General features: G+C 40.3%; 1 protein-coding gene across 4 annotated transcripts; it reads right to left on the reverse strand.

Moving 5' to 3' along the window:
- Window positions 1–59: 59 nt before the first annotated feature.
- LOC131242269 (serine/arginine-rich splicing factor SC35-like) lies at window positions 60–13,396 on the reverse strand. Of its 4 annotated transcripts, XR_009169574.1 has the most exons (10): window positions 13,237–13,395; window positions 13,070–13,148; window positions 12,900–12,979; window positions 12,621–12,687; window positions 3,786–3,857; window positions 2,536–2,745; window positions 2,258–2,447; window positions 1,987–2,117; window positions 874–1,751; window positions 60–393 (listed from the first exon to the last, which is right to left on the reverse strand). XR_009169574.1 is itself a non-coding variant. In XM_058240806.1 (8 exons), exons 1-8 carry the CDS (start codon window positions 13,310–13,312, stop codon window positions 2,112–2,114), a joined length of 780 nt encoding a protein of 259 aa, XP_058096789.1. In that variant the 5' UTR covers window positions 13,313–13,395; the 3' UTR covers window positions 1,816–2,111. The 4 variants fall into 4 exon arrangements, 1 of the variants encoding a protein (XP_058096789.1); XR_009169573.1 differs by lacking the exon at window positions 60–393 and having other exon boundaries at window positions 743–1,751; window positions 12,621–12,683; window positions 12,896–12,979; window positions 13,237–13,396; XR_009169572.1 differs by lacking the exon at window positions 60–393 and having other exon boundaries at window positions 743–1,751.
- Window positions 13,397–14,870: the final 1,474 nt, after the last annotated feature.

Here is a 14,870-nt window from a genome sequence, read left to right on the forward strand (position 1 = left end):
TTGGCCGTAATCATATATATAAACAGAAACGACTATTTGAAAAATCAACTGCACTGAAAAAAACACAAAATGCACAGACATGAACATTAAAGTACTTGAGGAATAAACAAGATGTGTTTCAGTTCTAACTCTTATCATCTGGCTCTATGCAAGCGGCATTCCTTTTTTCATATTCAATTAAAATTTGAAGCCAGAATATTTCATCCTGTTGCATTGTCTTCATCTATTACTTCCAGCTTCCAATGATTTCTGGTGCATGCTTTGAGCCAACCAAAAACCCCACATCGAGGACCAACAACATTGGAACAATCCTAGACTTCCAAGTAATGGAAATTTCCAAGCTTGGAATAAAATAGATGGTGGATCTTAGCAGATAATGTATCACCACATCCACTAAAAGAAAACAGAAAATACAAGTAAAAGAATCATCACATGAAAAAGAATCATAGAGTTCAGAATATCTCAGAAAAACAGCATAAAAGCATAGGACCGTTGTCAATGCAGCAATAAGAATTTGGCAAATTGTTTCTCACAAGAAGCCAAGATGAAATCAACAACCAGATTCCATCCAGTCGAAATTTACAAAATTATAGATGTTGCTATGAGAGAAGAGTAATGCATGCTATCAATCATGGATCCTCAGCAATTTAGATACAACATCGCAAGCATGGTATCCTATTCAATACTCATCATTATCACTAGCCTAACATGCACATGGAAATCCTTTTGACTCAGACATGCATAACATTCAAAAGGGAAATTATATTTCCATCCAATGTTTTTTATGCATCCAACCCCATTCCCATTTTTCCGATTTTGGTACTGAGGATAAAGGAACAGAAAGTGCCAAGGAAAAATAAAAAAAGGACGTACCAATGGAAGAAGATCCATTGGAGTCGGGGTCAGCAGACAACAATCCACCAACCAAACCAGGAATCACTCATCAGCACCAAAAGTAACACCAAGCTCAACCTGACCTCTGCAACCATGATGGACAGCAACAGCCCGCCACAGCCCACAGGTGGGATATACACTAGACATTCTCGTATTTTCCTCCACAGCTACAATCACGACCTCAAGTGCTATATCACATCCACTTAGCCCTCACCGTCTTTTGCACTTTACAGCTACAATCGCAACCCCAAATGCTATCACATCCCAGTACATGATGCAATGTGAGTCGAAATCCTAACAGCTCAGACTATAAAGATTACATTAAAGAGAAGGTGAAGTCTGACTGAACAACCTACTGGAGAAATAAGCAATTGGACATCTGTTACCCAGTCCCAAACTCACGTTTACATGGCAGGGCCAGCTCAGCATGCCAAGTTTCAGCTTTTGCAGCAGCATCAGCACAAGTGGACAGTAAATCTGGCCCATGGGCAGCACCGGCTACATGTAAAGTCACGTTCCCGTTCCAATCATCTTTTTGGCCATCACAGCACAGCTACTACTATCAGGGCTTACAATTTAAAAATCAATGGCAATCAGATTCCCAATGGGTAGGAGAACATCAGAAGAGAGGTAAATATGAAACTTACCAATCAAGTAACAATGGCAATAAAAAGGTCAACATATTTTCAATCTAGGAACTTGGGCGTGGATTAGACACTCGTTTGCAATCAGCATCAATATGAACATCATCTAGGAAGTATAAACAGCATCAGCAACAATATCATCAGCAGGAAGGAAGACATATTCCTCTGCAACCATCTCCCCTATCAGCCACAATCACTCTTTCTCGAACAGAACTATAAAAGCGCAGGATATGAGTCAAAGCCCTTCTGACCAAATAAAAATTAGAATCCAATAAAAGATCCATAAACTTCAAAAACTCAATTAATAAATACTCTAGGTCTGTCTTAAACTTCCCTATTAATATAACTTCCGGAATCTCAAGTACAAGGATTCTACGAACAACCAATCAGCACAAGGTAGAACGCATTGAGTTTACAAAAAGAAGTTAACCTTGAAAAGGAGTCCTACCAAAAGCAGCATTTAAGTACTTGATGAGAACATGCATTATGCAAAACCGACGCAATCATCCTGCAAAGCCAACAGAGATGCATCTTCCTTCAGGCATCACCAGACAAGGAATCCAGACACTGCCATCAGTCCTAGAAAATGAAAGAGACAGAAAGATAGTGAGAGACAGAGAAAGGACAAAAATCAATGTCAGAAAATAACATGAATGGAAATCATTCCTGGTTGCAAAAGGAAATCGGAAACTTGAATGGAAGTTGAATGCTAAACATACATCGCCATCTGAGTTATGTGGGGACAGACTTCGAGAATGAGCACGCCGATGTCCTCGTGGTGAAACACTTGCTGGAGGAGAAGATCGTTCTTCAACAGGACTGCGCCTATCAGGACTTCGATCACGGGAAGGTGTCCTACGTGGAGATGGGCTCCTTCGAGGGCTAAGACTGCGCCGAGCAGGAGATCCACTATACACCCAAGTATATAAATAAAACAAAATGGAGTGAGTCCAACAATATCATAAGAAACACAGCACCAGCTACATTACAAACATACCTGTCCACCGACCGGCTCCTGCTCTTCTTGGGTTCATCATCCACCCTGCCTTTGCTGCGGCCTTTGTAGTCAGCAGGACTTGCACTTCGGCTCCTGCTTCGACGATGATGATCTCTTTCCCTCCCACGGTTCCTATCACGATCATACCTGTCCCTGCTTCGACTACGACTTCTCCTTCTATTATCTCTCCCCCTGTAATCATCCCGGTACCTGAACATTGAATGCTATCTATCGTCAAATTGACGTGTAAGAAAGTACATTCAGTTTATATATATATATATATATATATATATATATATATATACACACACACACACACACACACACACACACACTATACTGATTCACCTAGCACGACAAACAAGGTCATGCCATGCATCAAGCTTGATTCACAACTCAATGTTCATCAAATTCAACCATCTTGTAAAACTACCAAATCTAATATCACATTTAACCAGACACGCATGATGCATTACATTCATGTACATAATGTAACATTTGTTACTGAAATAAAATAATAACAATAATAAAATCTATATAATTGTAATACGGACAAATTGTGTAATATTTAGTAACAAAAAACAGTTCTGCACACGTTTGCACACAAATGCTCGGTTGAAAGTTAACAGTTAATAACTTTTTTTTTTTTTTTTTAAAAAGGTTAATGGAATGAATAATGTACCCAGTATTACAGTAATTGAGATCATTTTTACTTAGAAAACTAGATCGACGTCGAATGGGGGAAAACGATTGGTGTAACCGATCCCAATTAACTGTAATAAGGCTTAGATAATGATGAGATTGACGTGTGCAGTGTAAGAGAAGACAATTTGATTACATGTTATATGGTGCACACAAACTATAGAAACAGTGAAACGCTGTTTATTAAAAACCGCAGCATACACTGTCACATCTTTTAGAATTCACAATCTCCACGTAACCCTAGCAAGGCCAATTCACAACCAATTATGAATCATACAGTGAGTCATGATACCATCTATGCATTCTAGTGATAGCACGTTGCGCCTATGTATTTTATTAGGTCTTAAAATTTCCTTAACAAAACCAAACAGAAACAGAGGATAAACTGCAGAAAATAACAACCATAGTTGGAATTTCAGATGTGCAAAGAAACAAGAACTGCATTTCATGCCTTTTTTTTCTTAAACGATGCATCTCCCTGCATCTGAATCCCATGCCCACTAACTCTTACCAACAATCAGCTACTAAAAGCCTTCAATGATCCTTACCTCGGCCTAGGACTGCGGCTTCTCGACCTGCCTCTTGTCTTTGGAAACATTTCTACTACCCTCCCTTTCTTACTGCAATTGGGAAAAGATGATGCGTTATGTGACCATCAACAAGACACAACAAACAGGAAAGAAAAATCCACAATCACATAAGAAATAAACACAAACAGAAGAAAACACTGTTGTTAATAGCAGAAAATGAAAGAGGGTTCAGTTGTAGAAGCTGCAGACCATCTTTAGAGTAAAGTCAGTCATCCACCTTCTGTTCCCAAATACATGTCAAGGTGACATGTTGCTGTGATATCCACCCCAAAGTGAGAGAGCACTGTGTACCCATTTGGGAACGGGCAGTGGATGATTGACCATATGCCAAACTATGGCATACAGACCATCCAAATGGACCCCAAAACAATGAAGCAGATGTTGATATTGATGAGAAAGCTTTGAACTGCAGGCACCCTTTGTTATAATCCCGCAATATACTCAGCGTGGTAATATAATAATAATAAATAATTACATTAGAAGAAGAGAAAATCACATATAGATCTGCAGTGCTTGTAAGCAAGGAGCCGTTTAACAAATGGTAGACACCTAATAATCAGGGTTCAAAATATCATATGAATATATCATACTGCCACATGAATATCATGCTACTTTCCCAGTATAATAAAATGCATTTTGATATCATCAAACTTGGCGCATTTAACTTCACTAAAATCATTTGGGGAGTAATGTATCGACAAAACATGCCATTACAATGCACTTGAATTGGAAGGTATTGATGGTGCAAGACCAATTTTTTTCCTTTTTTCTGAAGGATATGGTGCATGACTGATGCAAATTACATTTTCCGAAACGTTGCTATATCACTATCGTCATCACTACCATAGCCATGTCCCAGCTATTTCGAGAGTAAGCATTATGGATCCTGTTTTCCAAATCATATCATGATACAAAAGTTCACCTAAATGAATTTGATGTGATACATTCACAAACAATAAGATGCATTCTGATATCCTGAACATAACCTGACGTGTATAGTTTATATATTGAAAAGCCAGCACAGCAGCCCATGTTTCAAAATATCGTCCAATACAATTCTGTTTCACCCAAGCCAGATAAGTTGCAGGACCCGCAACATAAATTCACCAGCCGCTCCAGGTTGCACATGGTCTCAGGGAAGAGAGGAAGTGACTTGGGGGACTGCGCCCATGCGTTTTGAAAATTGTGATCATTTCTCTAGAATTCCGATCCAAATCCTCCAGCAAAAGGGTCATTTTTGGGTTTCTTAAGATATGAAAATTGTCTAATGTAACCCGTCCTCTAGTTGTAAAAAGGACTTTAAATCATAGATCCATTTTTATTTGGGCTCATATCCATGGATCCACAATCTTTTTCTTTATTGATACTAGTAAGGTTTACTGGTATAATTTGAATCAAAAATCGTAGCATTCAAATCATAGAATTGTAAGAATCATACAAAAAAAGGGATTCGAGGTAGGGGATTTAAATCGTTTTGCTTAAGATTTGACCCAAATCGTAAATCCTAGGATTTTGACAACACTGCTTGTGCGTATGACATCCAACCTAATGATCACAGTGCAAAAGTCAGACTTATGCACTCATCAAGTGTTCCACATATGTACTTTGGACCAGATTGGTGGTTTCCCATTATTTTCTATAGTGTGGCCCACGTGATGAGAGAATCAGTTTGATTTTTCACCAGGCGTTCTTCATGGTAGAGCCAACCCATGCACATGTTGGATGTTGCACACTTGAAATACTAACATTTATGTGCTGGGTGGACGAAAAGAGCATCGCTGAGCACTCATGCTACGATTAACAAAATCAGCATGGTTATCAATGGGTCACGTGTTGAAGGCAAAGATAATATTGCGAAAAAAATACCTCGGTTCTACGAAAGTTTATTGAACGAGGAGTGGGAAAGGCCTAAATTGGACAAACTCAACTTCAAATGCTTCTCTGATTCCCAAGTTGCCTCTCTTGAGTCCCCATTTTTGGAGGAAGAGGTAAAAGCAGCAATTGATTCGCTAGAAGGAGATAAAGCGGCGGGTCTAGATGGGTTCCCACTGGTGTTCTTTAAGATTTTTGGGCGGTGATCAATGGCGATGTCATAACTTCATGTTTGAATTCTTTAAGTGGGGCCGTATATCGTCAAAGCTTGGTGCTTCCTTTATTGCAATCAGTCCCAAAAATCTCAGGTGCGGAATATTTAAAGGATTTCCATCATATCAGTCTTAATTGGTAGCCCCTACAAAATTTTAGCGAAAGGTCGACCCATGCAGCTCCAAAATATTATTGGAAACGTCATCTCAGCAAATCGAAGTGCTTTTGTCCTGGGTCTGCGGATTTTCAATTGCGAGTTAAAAGCGGTAATTGATTCGCAAGAAGGAGATGAAGCGTCGGGTCCAAATAGGTTCCCGCTAGCGTTCTTTTGGATATTTTGGGCGGTGATCAAGGGCAGTGTCATAAACTTCATGTTTGAATTCTTTGAGTGGGGCCATATATCCTCAGAGCTTGATGCTTCCTTTATTGCCATCATCCCAAAAATCTCAGGTGCAAAATCTTTGACGGATTCCCATCTTGTTAGTCTTATAGGTAGCCCCTACAAAATTTTAGCAAAAGTTCTAGCCATGCAGCTTCGAAATATTATTGGAAATATCATCTCTGCGAATCAAAGTGCTTTTGACCTGGGTCTGCGGATTTTCAATTGCGCCCTAATTGACCATGAATGACTTCACTCTAGGCATAACGGGAGGGGGGGGCAGCGTGCAAGTTAGATATCGAGCAAGCCTACGATCACGTTGATTAGAGGAATGTATGATGCTTTGGTTGGGAAGCGGTTTGAAATGGAGGCGATGGTTTTGAGAATGAGTAAGCTCGGTCCGCTTTTCTATTCTCATAAATGGCTCCCCAAAGTTTTCTTCATTAGCTCTCAAAGACTTCGGCAAGGGAACCCTCTATCTCATTTTCTTTTCCTAATGGTGGCGTAGGCTTTAAGTGGTATGCTTAGGTTTCGTTCGAGGTTTCTTGGTTGTGAAGGTATGCCCTCTCCCATTTCTCATCTTCAATATGCGGATAAAACTTTCTTTTTTTGCTATGCTTTGTCCATCATGATGGAAAACTAGTGTACCATTGTTATATGTTCTGAAGTAGTGTCGGGCCTCAAAGTAAATTTATCCAAAAGCAAGAGGTATGGCGTTCAGATGGAGCTTATGGAAGTGGAACAGTTGGCCAAGATTTTTAGGTGTGCAACTGGTGTGCTTCTGACTTTTTTCATGGGTCTTCCACTTTGTGTGGGCAAACCGGCAAAGCACGTGGGATAAGGTGGTGGAAAGAGGAGCACATGTTAGCAAGATGGAGAAGAAGATATCTTTCTGTTGGCAAACGTATCACTTTGATTAAAGCAACCTTGTCCAACCTCCCGACTCATTTTGTGCCACTCTTCACATGCCTGATTGAGAAGCTTAGGTGAACACTCTTTTTGTTTCCGTAAGTGAAATGTTGAGTTTGTTTGCTGGGGAGGCGGGGGTTATTACACTGCTCGGGAAGTGGCCTTGGAGGTTTGCAGAGGAGGCCAGGGCCCTTTGGAAAGGAGTTTTTATTTGCAAACACGGCCTTTCAATGGGAAACTAGAGAATCTTAGCTCTATAAGGCTTCAGCTTTGTGGAGGGGAGTATCATTAGTTAGGGAGGCTTTCTTGCAAGGATTAGGGTTCTCTTTGGGCAACGGCGAAGAAATCAATTTTTGGGAGGAGTGAAAGGGCTCTCACGCTTTAAAAAATGAGTTTCCCTTCATCTTTAGCTTGGCGCCGAATACTTATTTTTTAGTAGCTAATCGTTTCTCTCGCACTGGAGGCGAGGTAGTGGGACCCGCTTGCAGGTGCTTCCTTCGCGATGAGGAAGTGGATGACCATGTTGCCCTCTTGTAGTATTCATGCCCCCGTCCCTAATGAAGCGAAAGTGGACAAATGGGTGTGGAAAGCAGACTGTTCAAGTCGTTTCTCGGTCAAATCTTTTTTCCACTTCTGGGCAAATCAAGTCATCCTATTGAGGATGTATTCACTAGATTTGTTTGGCCCTATTCCATCCCCCCGAAAATTGTTGCTTTCAGATGGTTAGTGAGTAGGAAAATAGTCCCAAGTCCTAACTATTGACAGCTTGAGGAAAAGGATCATGATTATCCCGAACATTTGTTGCATGTGCATGCAAGATTGGGAGTCAATGGATCACCTATTCTCGCATTATCCCTCTTTGATTCTGATTTGGTAGAACATTTTGGGCCATTTCCAAATCCAGTGGACCATGCTGAACTTGATTAATCATTGCTTGCTTGCTTGGCATGGTGTCCGTCTTCCAAAGATAAAAAAGATCCTTCAGAGAATGACCTCGTAACTATTGACAACTTGAGGGAAAGGACCATGATTATCCCGAACATTTGTTGCATGTGCACGCAAGATGAGGAGTCACTAGATCACCTATTCTTGCATTGTCCCTCTTTGATTCCGATTTGGTCAAACATCTTGGGTTATTTCCAAATCTGGTGGGGCAAGCCAAAGTCGGTGAATCATTGCTTGCTTGCTTGGCATGGTGTTCGTTTTCCAAAGATAAAAAAGATCCTTTGAAGAATGACCTTGCTCACTATTTGGCGGGCAGTTTGGGAGGAAAGGAATGCTAGGTGTTTCAATAACACCAACAAATTGGTGGAAAGTATTTCCCTTAGAATCAGATTGCTAGTTTATGAATGGGTTGTTCCCACCCCAAGCTCAAGGGTTGTAATTTGGATTTCTTAGGGGTTTAGCTGGGTCACTATCTCAGCATCCTTGCTCCCCTTTCTTTATTGTTTGTTGCTTTTTGTGCCTCGTGATTAATAAAATTCATCATCTCAAATGTTCAGACCAGATGCAATGAAACTAAAAGACAAAAACTAGAGACCATTTGGATGGTTGTAAACACTTTACACACCTGAAAAGAGTTTCAAGTGTAAGTTGTTTACATACTATTCTGTTTGGATTTCAAGTGCTAAAGGGTTTACAAGCAAACAGATTATGTGTTTGCCTGACTTGTAAAGTGTTCACGGTGTACAAAGTAGGTATTCACGCCACATAGATCTTAGGCCAGTAAATACACCAAAATTAGCAAATCACATAAAAAGGGCTTGTTTTTTGGGGCTCCTCATAGAGCATCAAAGTACACACATGCTGGACAGATTGGATGTCCTCCACCCATCACAATAGGCCCCACACAATCTGGAAGGTTTTAATGGTTGGCTTCCCTCCCGCATGGCCCATCTGATGATCAATCCAGCTATTTATTTTTTTTCGGAGTCATGGGAAAGCATCAAGGGACAGGCAAACATATTGGATGTATTGTATTGTGTTTTAAATAGCATGTAGCGAGTAGCATAGCATTCACCCTTCTATAGTGTGTAGAATAAGCTATGCATGCTACTTCTATTTTTGAAATTAAAGTAATGGGAATATATGGAAAATTAGTAACAATAAATATAAAAATATACAATAGAGGGCCTAGAAAACAAATGTGCTTCACTTTCCAATTACAAAGCATGTTCAATCATCAAGTGCACCCAACTGTGATGATAAGATGCCCCAAAAATTGGTCTAGCCAATCATCAGGTGGGCAACACAACACCATAGAAAGATTGAGATTATCATCCACTACAGCGTGGTGCCCCCACCTGATGGTTGAATCCAAAGGTTGGACACCAAGCCACAAACACTAGAAAGCAATGGGCAAACGCTACAGAGAAAAAGAAAACCAGGCCTTTTTCAACCATCACATTAGCCACACCAATATTAAACAGTGCACTGCACAGCCACATAAGCATCACCACTATAGCGTGGTTGCCCACATGATGGACTAGACATGTTGGATGTCTCGCCATACACACAGCAAAGTAGGCCCAATACAACAAATGATTGTAGGAGAAGCTTATTCTACAACATTGTATGGGAAACAGCCTCCCAAAAGAAGGGGGGGGGGGGGGGAATGATAGAAAATACCCTAAATCAATCATTAAATAAATCAACATGAAATGTAAATCATTAACTAAGATTAAGATTATGAAAAGTACCCTATATTTAGCTTTAAATCAATCATAAAAATCAAATATTGAGCTCCCAATAGTACAGACACAATTGGGGGATCTTGCTAGTTTCCTTTGTTTGGGATCCAACCCCCACAAAAATTTACGCAAAGTATCTTCTCATAGGGCTAATCAATCCTCTGAAATATCATTTGGAATAGTTGTGTGGGTTGGGAGACGAATTTTTTGGGGCCGGAGGTGTATTATAGCGAGAACTTGGGGCTTTTCAGAACCCTCTTTTGAATGATTTTGCTTTGTAAGGGCTACGTTCCAGTGTTAGTTTTAAACCATTTAAAAATGGTTGCAACTCCTCACCTGTTAAGGGTGGTGATAGGTCGAGTTCAAGCTTGGTCATGGTCAACCCAAGCCTAACCCATTTACTAAACAAGCCAAGAATTCTGGCCCAAACCCAACCTGCGGCCCATTACCATGTGGCCCCGACCCGACCTGCTTAAAATTCACTAAAACCAATCACTTTGGTTTAAGAAGGGAATTTGGGGCCAAAGGTACACCAGCCTGATCCAAAAAGTGGATACATACAAACATACATATATTATGCATGTCTACTTATTATCTATTGATTTGTCTTGGGTTCTGGGTTAGTTCAGGCCAGTTCATTTGGCCTAACCCATTAATTATATGGGCAGGTCAGGTTGGGTAGGATTCAGCCCGAGCCCAACCCATTTACTTAAATGAGTCAAATTTCCTAACCCAAACCCAACCCACTACCCCTTTAGCATCTGGCCCAAACCCGCCTTAGAAGTGAGTCAAGCCAGTTGACCCGAAAACCAACCCGACCAACTGCCACCCCTATTATCAGTACATTTGGCACACCTGTATAGTTGGTTACAACTGTTTGATAGGTTTGATTCTAAAGATATGCTCCATCCACAATAGGTCCCACAGTTTCGATGGTCAGGATAGATGCACTTTATGCCGCGTGAGGATGATAAGTCACCACCTTAAGACAGAAAAACATTGCAGCATACACTACATGCTACAACACATAGCGTATGCTACACTAAACAACGTACACTACACGACTTACGCTAGTTACGTTCACTGCATAGCACTATAGCTAATGCACACACTATTTAAAACACTGGTAATGTACACATCACAGCGGGCCACATTCATCATGTTCGACTGATCATCATGGCTTTTCAATTGTAAAGACTTTACCAATAATTTGAAACATAGCTATTTGCCTAGAAAAAAGGGTGAGAGTTTACCTGCCGGCAAATGTTGCCATTAAAACACCTACCTGTAAAGTGTTTACTTGTAAACCCTTTACAACTAAGGATTTTACTAAAGGATCGTTTGGATGCCTATAAAATGGGCATGTGGCAAACGAAATATATGTAAATGAATTGCAGGGCTTGTTTGAATGCTGAAATTGCATGTACATGAGTTACGGGCTGTAAACCACTCACAGCTTTTACATGAAATTGAAAACCTGACTTTATAAGTCATATTTTCATTTACCTGCAAATAGGATTCAGTTTAACAGCTAGTTTTTTAAAAAAAAAATCTTCTACAAAGGGAGTATGGCAGTCAGGTTTTTCTTTTAATCTTCCATTCAGCATTGCAGCTCTCTTCTATAAACCTGACTTTATAAAATCTTTTAAAATCTTAAGATTCCATGTTGCTTGTAGTGACCTTGATTGGAATTAGCTGACTTCATTTTGAACCTACAAGGTCTTTTTTTTTATTGTTTTGTTTTGGAGCAGGAGTGATCTCTATATAATGTCAAGCCAATACAGTAAATTTTCAAAAAATGATGAAAATGCTTGACTTCTATGCCGAAAATAAGTTCATTGGTTGTGATTGTAGTTTGCAGACATTTTTCCTATTTCTATTTTATTCTTTTGCATAGTTGGAATATGTATGCGCTAGGTTGGCCCCAGGCTTTATTGGGCCCACTTCATAAACGGGCATTTGAACTAGTGGGGTTCTGTGGCCCACCTAATGCTTGGTTTAGCATAAGAATCAGCCCTGGGCTTTATTGAGATGAGCTCAACCCAATGGCCCATCTTAAATGAAGCCGTACATGTTTGAATATTTTATAGGAATTTACCTCTCCAAGCTCCATCAGTGGGGTTGAATACCCAATTACAGGTTGTAAATAATTTACAGGTTATCCAAACACAGACAGCTATTTACCTTTAAACAGATTACAGCTTAAAGCCAAACAGGGCAGGCTGTAAACAATTAACACCTGTAATTCATTTACCACTTACAGATTTTACAGGGATCCAAACGACCCCTAAGGGCTTGTATGGATGCATGTAAATTTTGCGAAGGATAAATGATTTGCAGGTGTGAATCATTTACAGCCTGTACTGTTTGGCTTTAAGCTGTAATTTGTTTAAATAGTTGTGTTTGGATAGCCTGTAAATTGTTTAGAGGGGTTTCATTTGCAGCTAAAAGTTCAAATGTTTTGCTGTAAATGTTTTGCCGGTAAATGAAATCACAGCTTTTCAGAGGGATTTCATTTGCTGCTAAAAGCTGTAAATGATTTACAGGCATTTTTCAACATTCAAACACTGCCTGTAAATCATTTACCGGAATTTCATTTACAGCTAGCCTAATTTACAGGCATCCAAACGACCCCTAACTGAAATCAATCCGCTTGTATAATTAAAACACAAACGTAATGGAGAGATCAAGAGAGAGAGAGAGAGAGAGAGAGAGCGAGAGAGAACATACATAGGTTCTGCATTGGGCCCATATTTCGCAAACTGAACCATAATATCTCTACCATCGACAGTCCTTCCTGAAATAAAAATTATCATGAGAATAAGATTACATCAGGTTGCGTTTGATTGCAACAGATATCACGATATTTCATGATTGATCAGTCTAATTTGTTGCCTAGTATTATGAAAATTCACGATATTCGTTGCCAGCAAACTCAGCCTGGATTACTCAAATCTTTTATGATATACCGGAAATGGAATAAAGAAAACAGAAATTATTGGAACATGCCATCGAGCTTCTCAACAGCCTTCTGCGCCTCATCTGCGTACTTGTACCGAACGAATGCAAATCCTCTCGATTCTCCAGTCCTGCATGTATTTAGAAGAGATCGATATTTATCAGAGAACGAAAAACCAAAAGTTCAATTCAATTGAAAGAAAGAGATTTGCCGACGAAACCTTCGGTCTCTGGGGATGAAGATGTCGACAACTTTTCCGTACTTATCGAAAAGGGGGAAGAGATCATCTGCAGTAGTGCCTGCAACATAGAACGATGGCAGATCAGATGGAGAGGAAGGGTTTGGGGGGGGGGGGGGAGCGAGAGAGAGAGAGAGAGAGGCATTTACGGAAAGTGATGTTGAGGACGAGAAGAGAGAAGGTGTCTCTGATGTCGGGAGGACCCGTTCTTCCGAAATGCGACATTTCGGTTTTCAGAGAATTAGGGTTAGGGTTTGGAATTGGTACTGCGGGGGGATAATATATGGATAGGGTAGGGTTTGGTGTAGGAAGCTCCGCGGACACGCCCTTTTTTAAAGGGGGAGTTATATGATGCTCGTGCCGCGTACGACGCTTGATACGCAGGCATCCCAAAATTATAATATATCCACAAACGGACTCTAGTTAAACCGATGAAATCATGAAACCCACTGTAGCTAAGACACGGTCTCAAAATCAGATTTGCTGAACAATCCTAGCCCCTTGTTCGTGGACACTTGTTTGTTGAAATACGACCGCTGGATATTTTCATTTTTGTCCGTCCAATAAATGTCCACCAATCTTTTAATCAAATAATTAGATAAGCGGTGATTCTTGTTTCCTGATGCATCTAAGCTGAAAGCCGTATTTTGGACTGTTTACTTCAGTCACTTGTATGCCACGTATGCATTTATAAGTAATTTCTAAGTGCCTGGGTATCATCCGTCAAGCTCTGCCAGAATATCAAACTTTTTCTCTTTCCCTTAGAGAGTTTTCGATCTGTGGACGGAGGAAGCGGATTGCCGTCACAAATCCACTCCGTCCATCTGTTTTACGAGATCACAATAGGGCACGATTCTAAAAATCAGGCGTTCATTCCCCACTGTTTTATTTGGTGTGGCCCACCTGATTTTTTGATCTGTCCGATTTTTAGACTTATGTCCTGTTGTGGTCTTTCAAGACAGATGTAGGGAGTGTCTCTCGCAGGACATCTCTTTGGGCCCCACACTGCCCTGCAACGGGAATGTCTCTGTGCGCTCCGGTGCCATAGGCCATCCGTTTCCGAAGACGAATAGATGGGTTTATATTAAGGACTGTTTTGGAGCGTCTATTTAGGGCATGTTTGGCCGGGCGAATCCGATGGGATTAGGAGGGATGGGATGGATTTTAAGGTAATGATGGTGGTGTTAGTAGATTGGAAAAAGATCCATGGACTGCTATATCCAGGACAAGTTCACTGGGTCTGATTGGCACGCCCGGCATATATCCGGATTTTACCTTCCAATCCGTCCAACCAAGGGATGGGGTCAATTTTAAGGTAATGATGGTGATGTCAGTGGATTGTTTTAAGATCCATGGGATTGCTTATATCCCCGGACAAGTTCACCAAGTTTGTTTGGCTCGTCATGCATATCCAGGGATATTGTGATCCCATCCCTCCTAATGCCGTGGGATCGGTCCAGCCAAACGGGCTCTTAGAATCCGTGGATTTGAAACCACCGGTTGCGTTTGACATCTTATATTCAGAATCTTTATAATTTAAAATTAGTTCTCATACTGTATTTATAAAGGATTGAATTTAATTATTAAATTAACTTTATTATCTTTAATTGGTGTATGTATATAATATTTGACACAATGGTTATAACAAATTCATTGAAATATATAAGTTGCTCACAAATGATGAGATTCTAAGTCTCAGAAAGGCCATAAGTACAATATCACATCCCATTAACTAACCAAAGATTTTTAGCCATTTATTTACGTGGACAATCTTTGGATACGC

This window comes from Magnolia sinica, chromosome 4, assembly GCF_029962835.1.
Source record: "Magnolia sinica isolate HGM2019 chromosome 4, MsV1, whole genome shotgun sequence".
NCBI lineage: Eukaryota > Viridiplantae > Streptophyta > Magnoliopsida > Magnoliales > Magnoliaceae > Magnolia > Magnolia sinica.

Excerpts from the sequence above, each read along its gene's own strand:
- LOC131242269 (XM_058240806.1), bottom strand. The coding sequence starts at position 13,312 with ATGTCGCATTTCGGAAGAACGGGTCCTCCCGACATCAGAGACACCTTC. Across the intron at positions 13,149-13,236 it reads CGTCCTCAACATCACTTTCC|GCACTACTGCAGATGATCTC; the intron begins GTAAATGCCTCT and ends TCTATGTTGCAG. Across the intron at positions 3,858-12,620 it reads GGGCCCAATGCAGAACCTAT|TAAGAAAGGGAGGGTAGTAG; the intron begins GTATGTTCTCTC and ends TCCCAATTGCAG.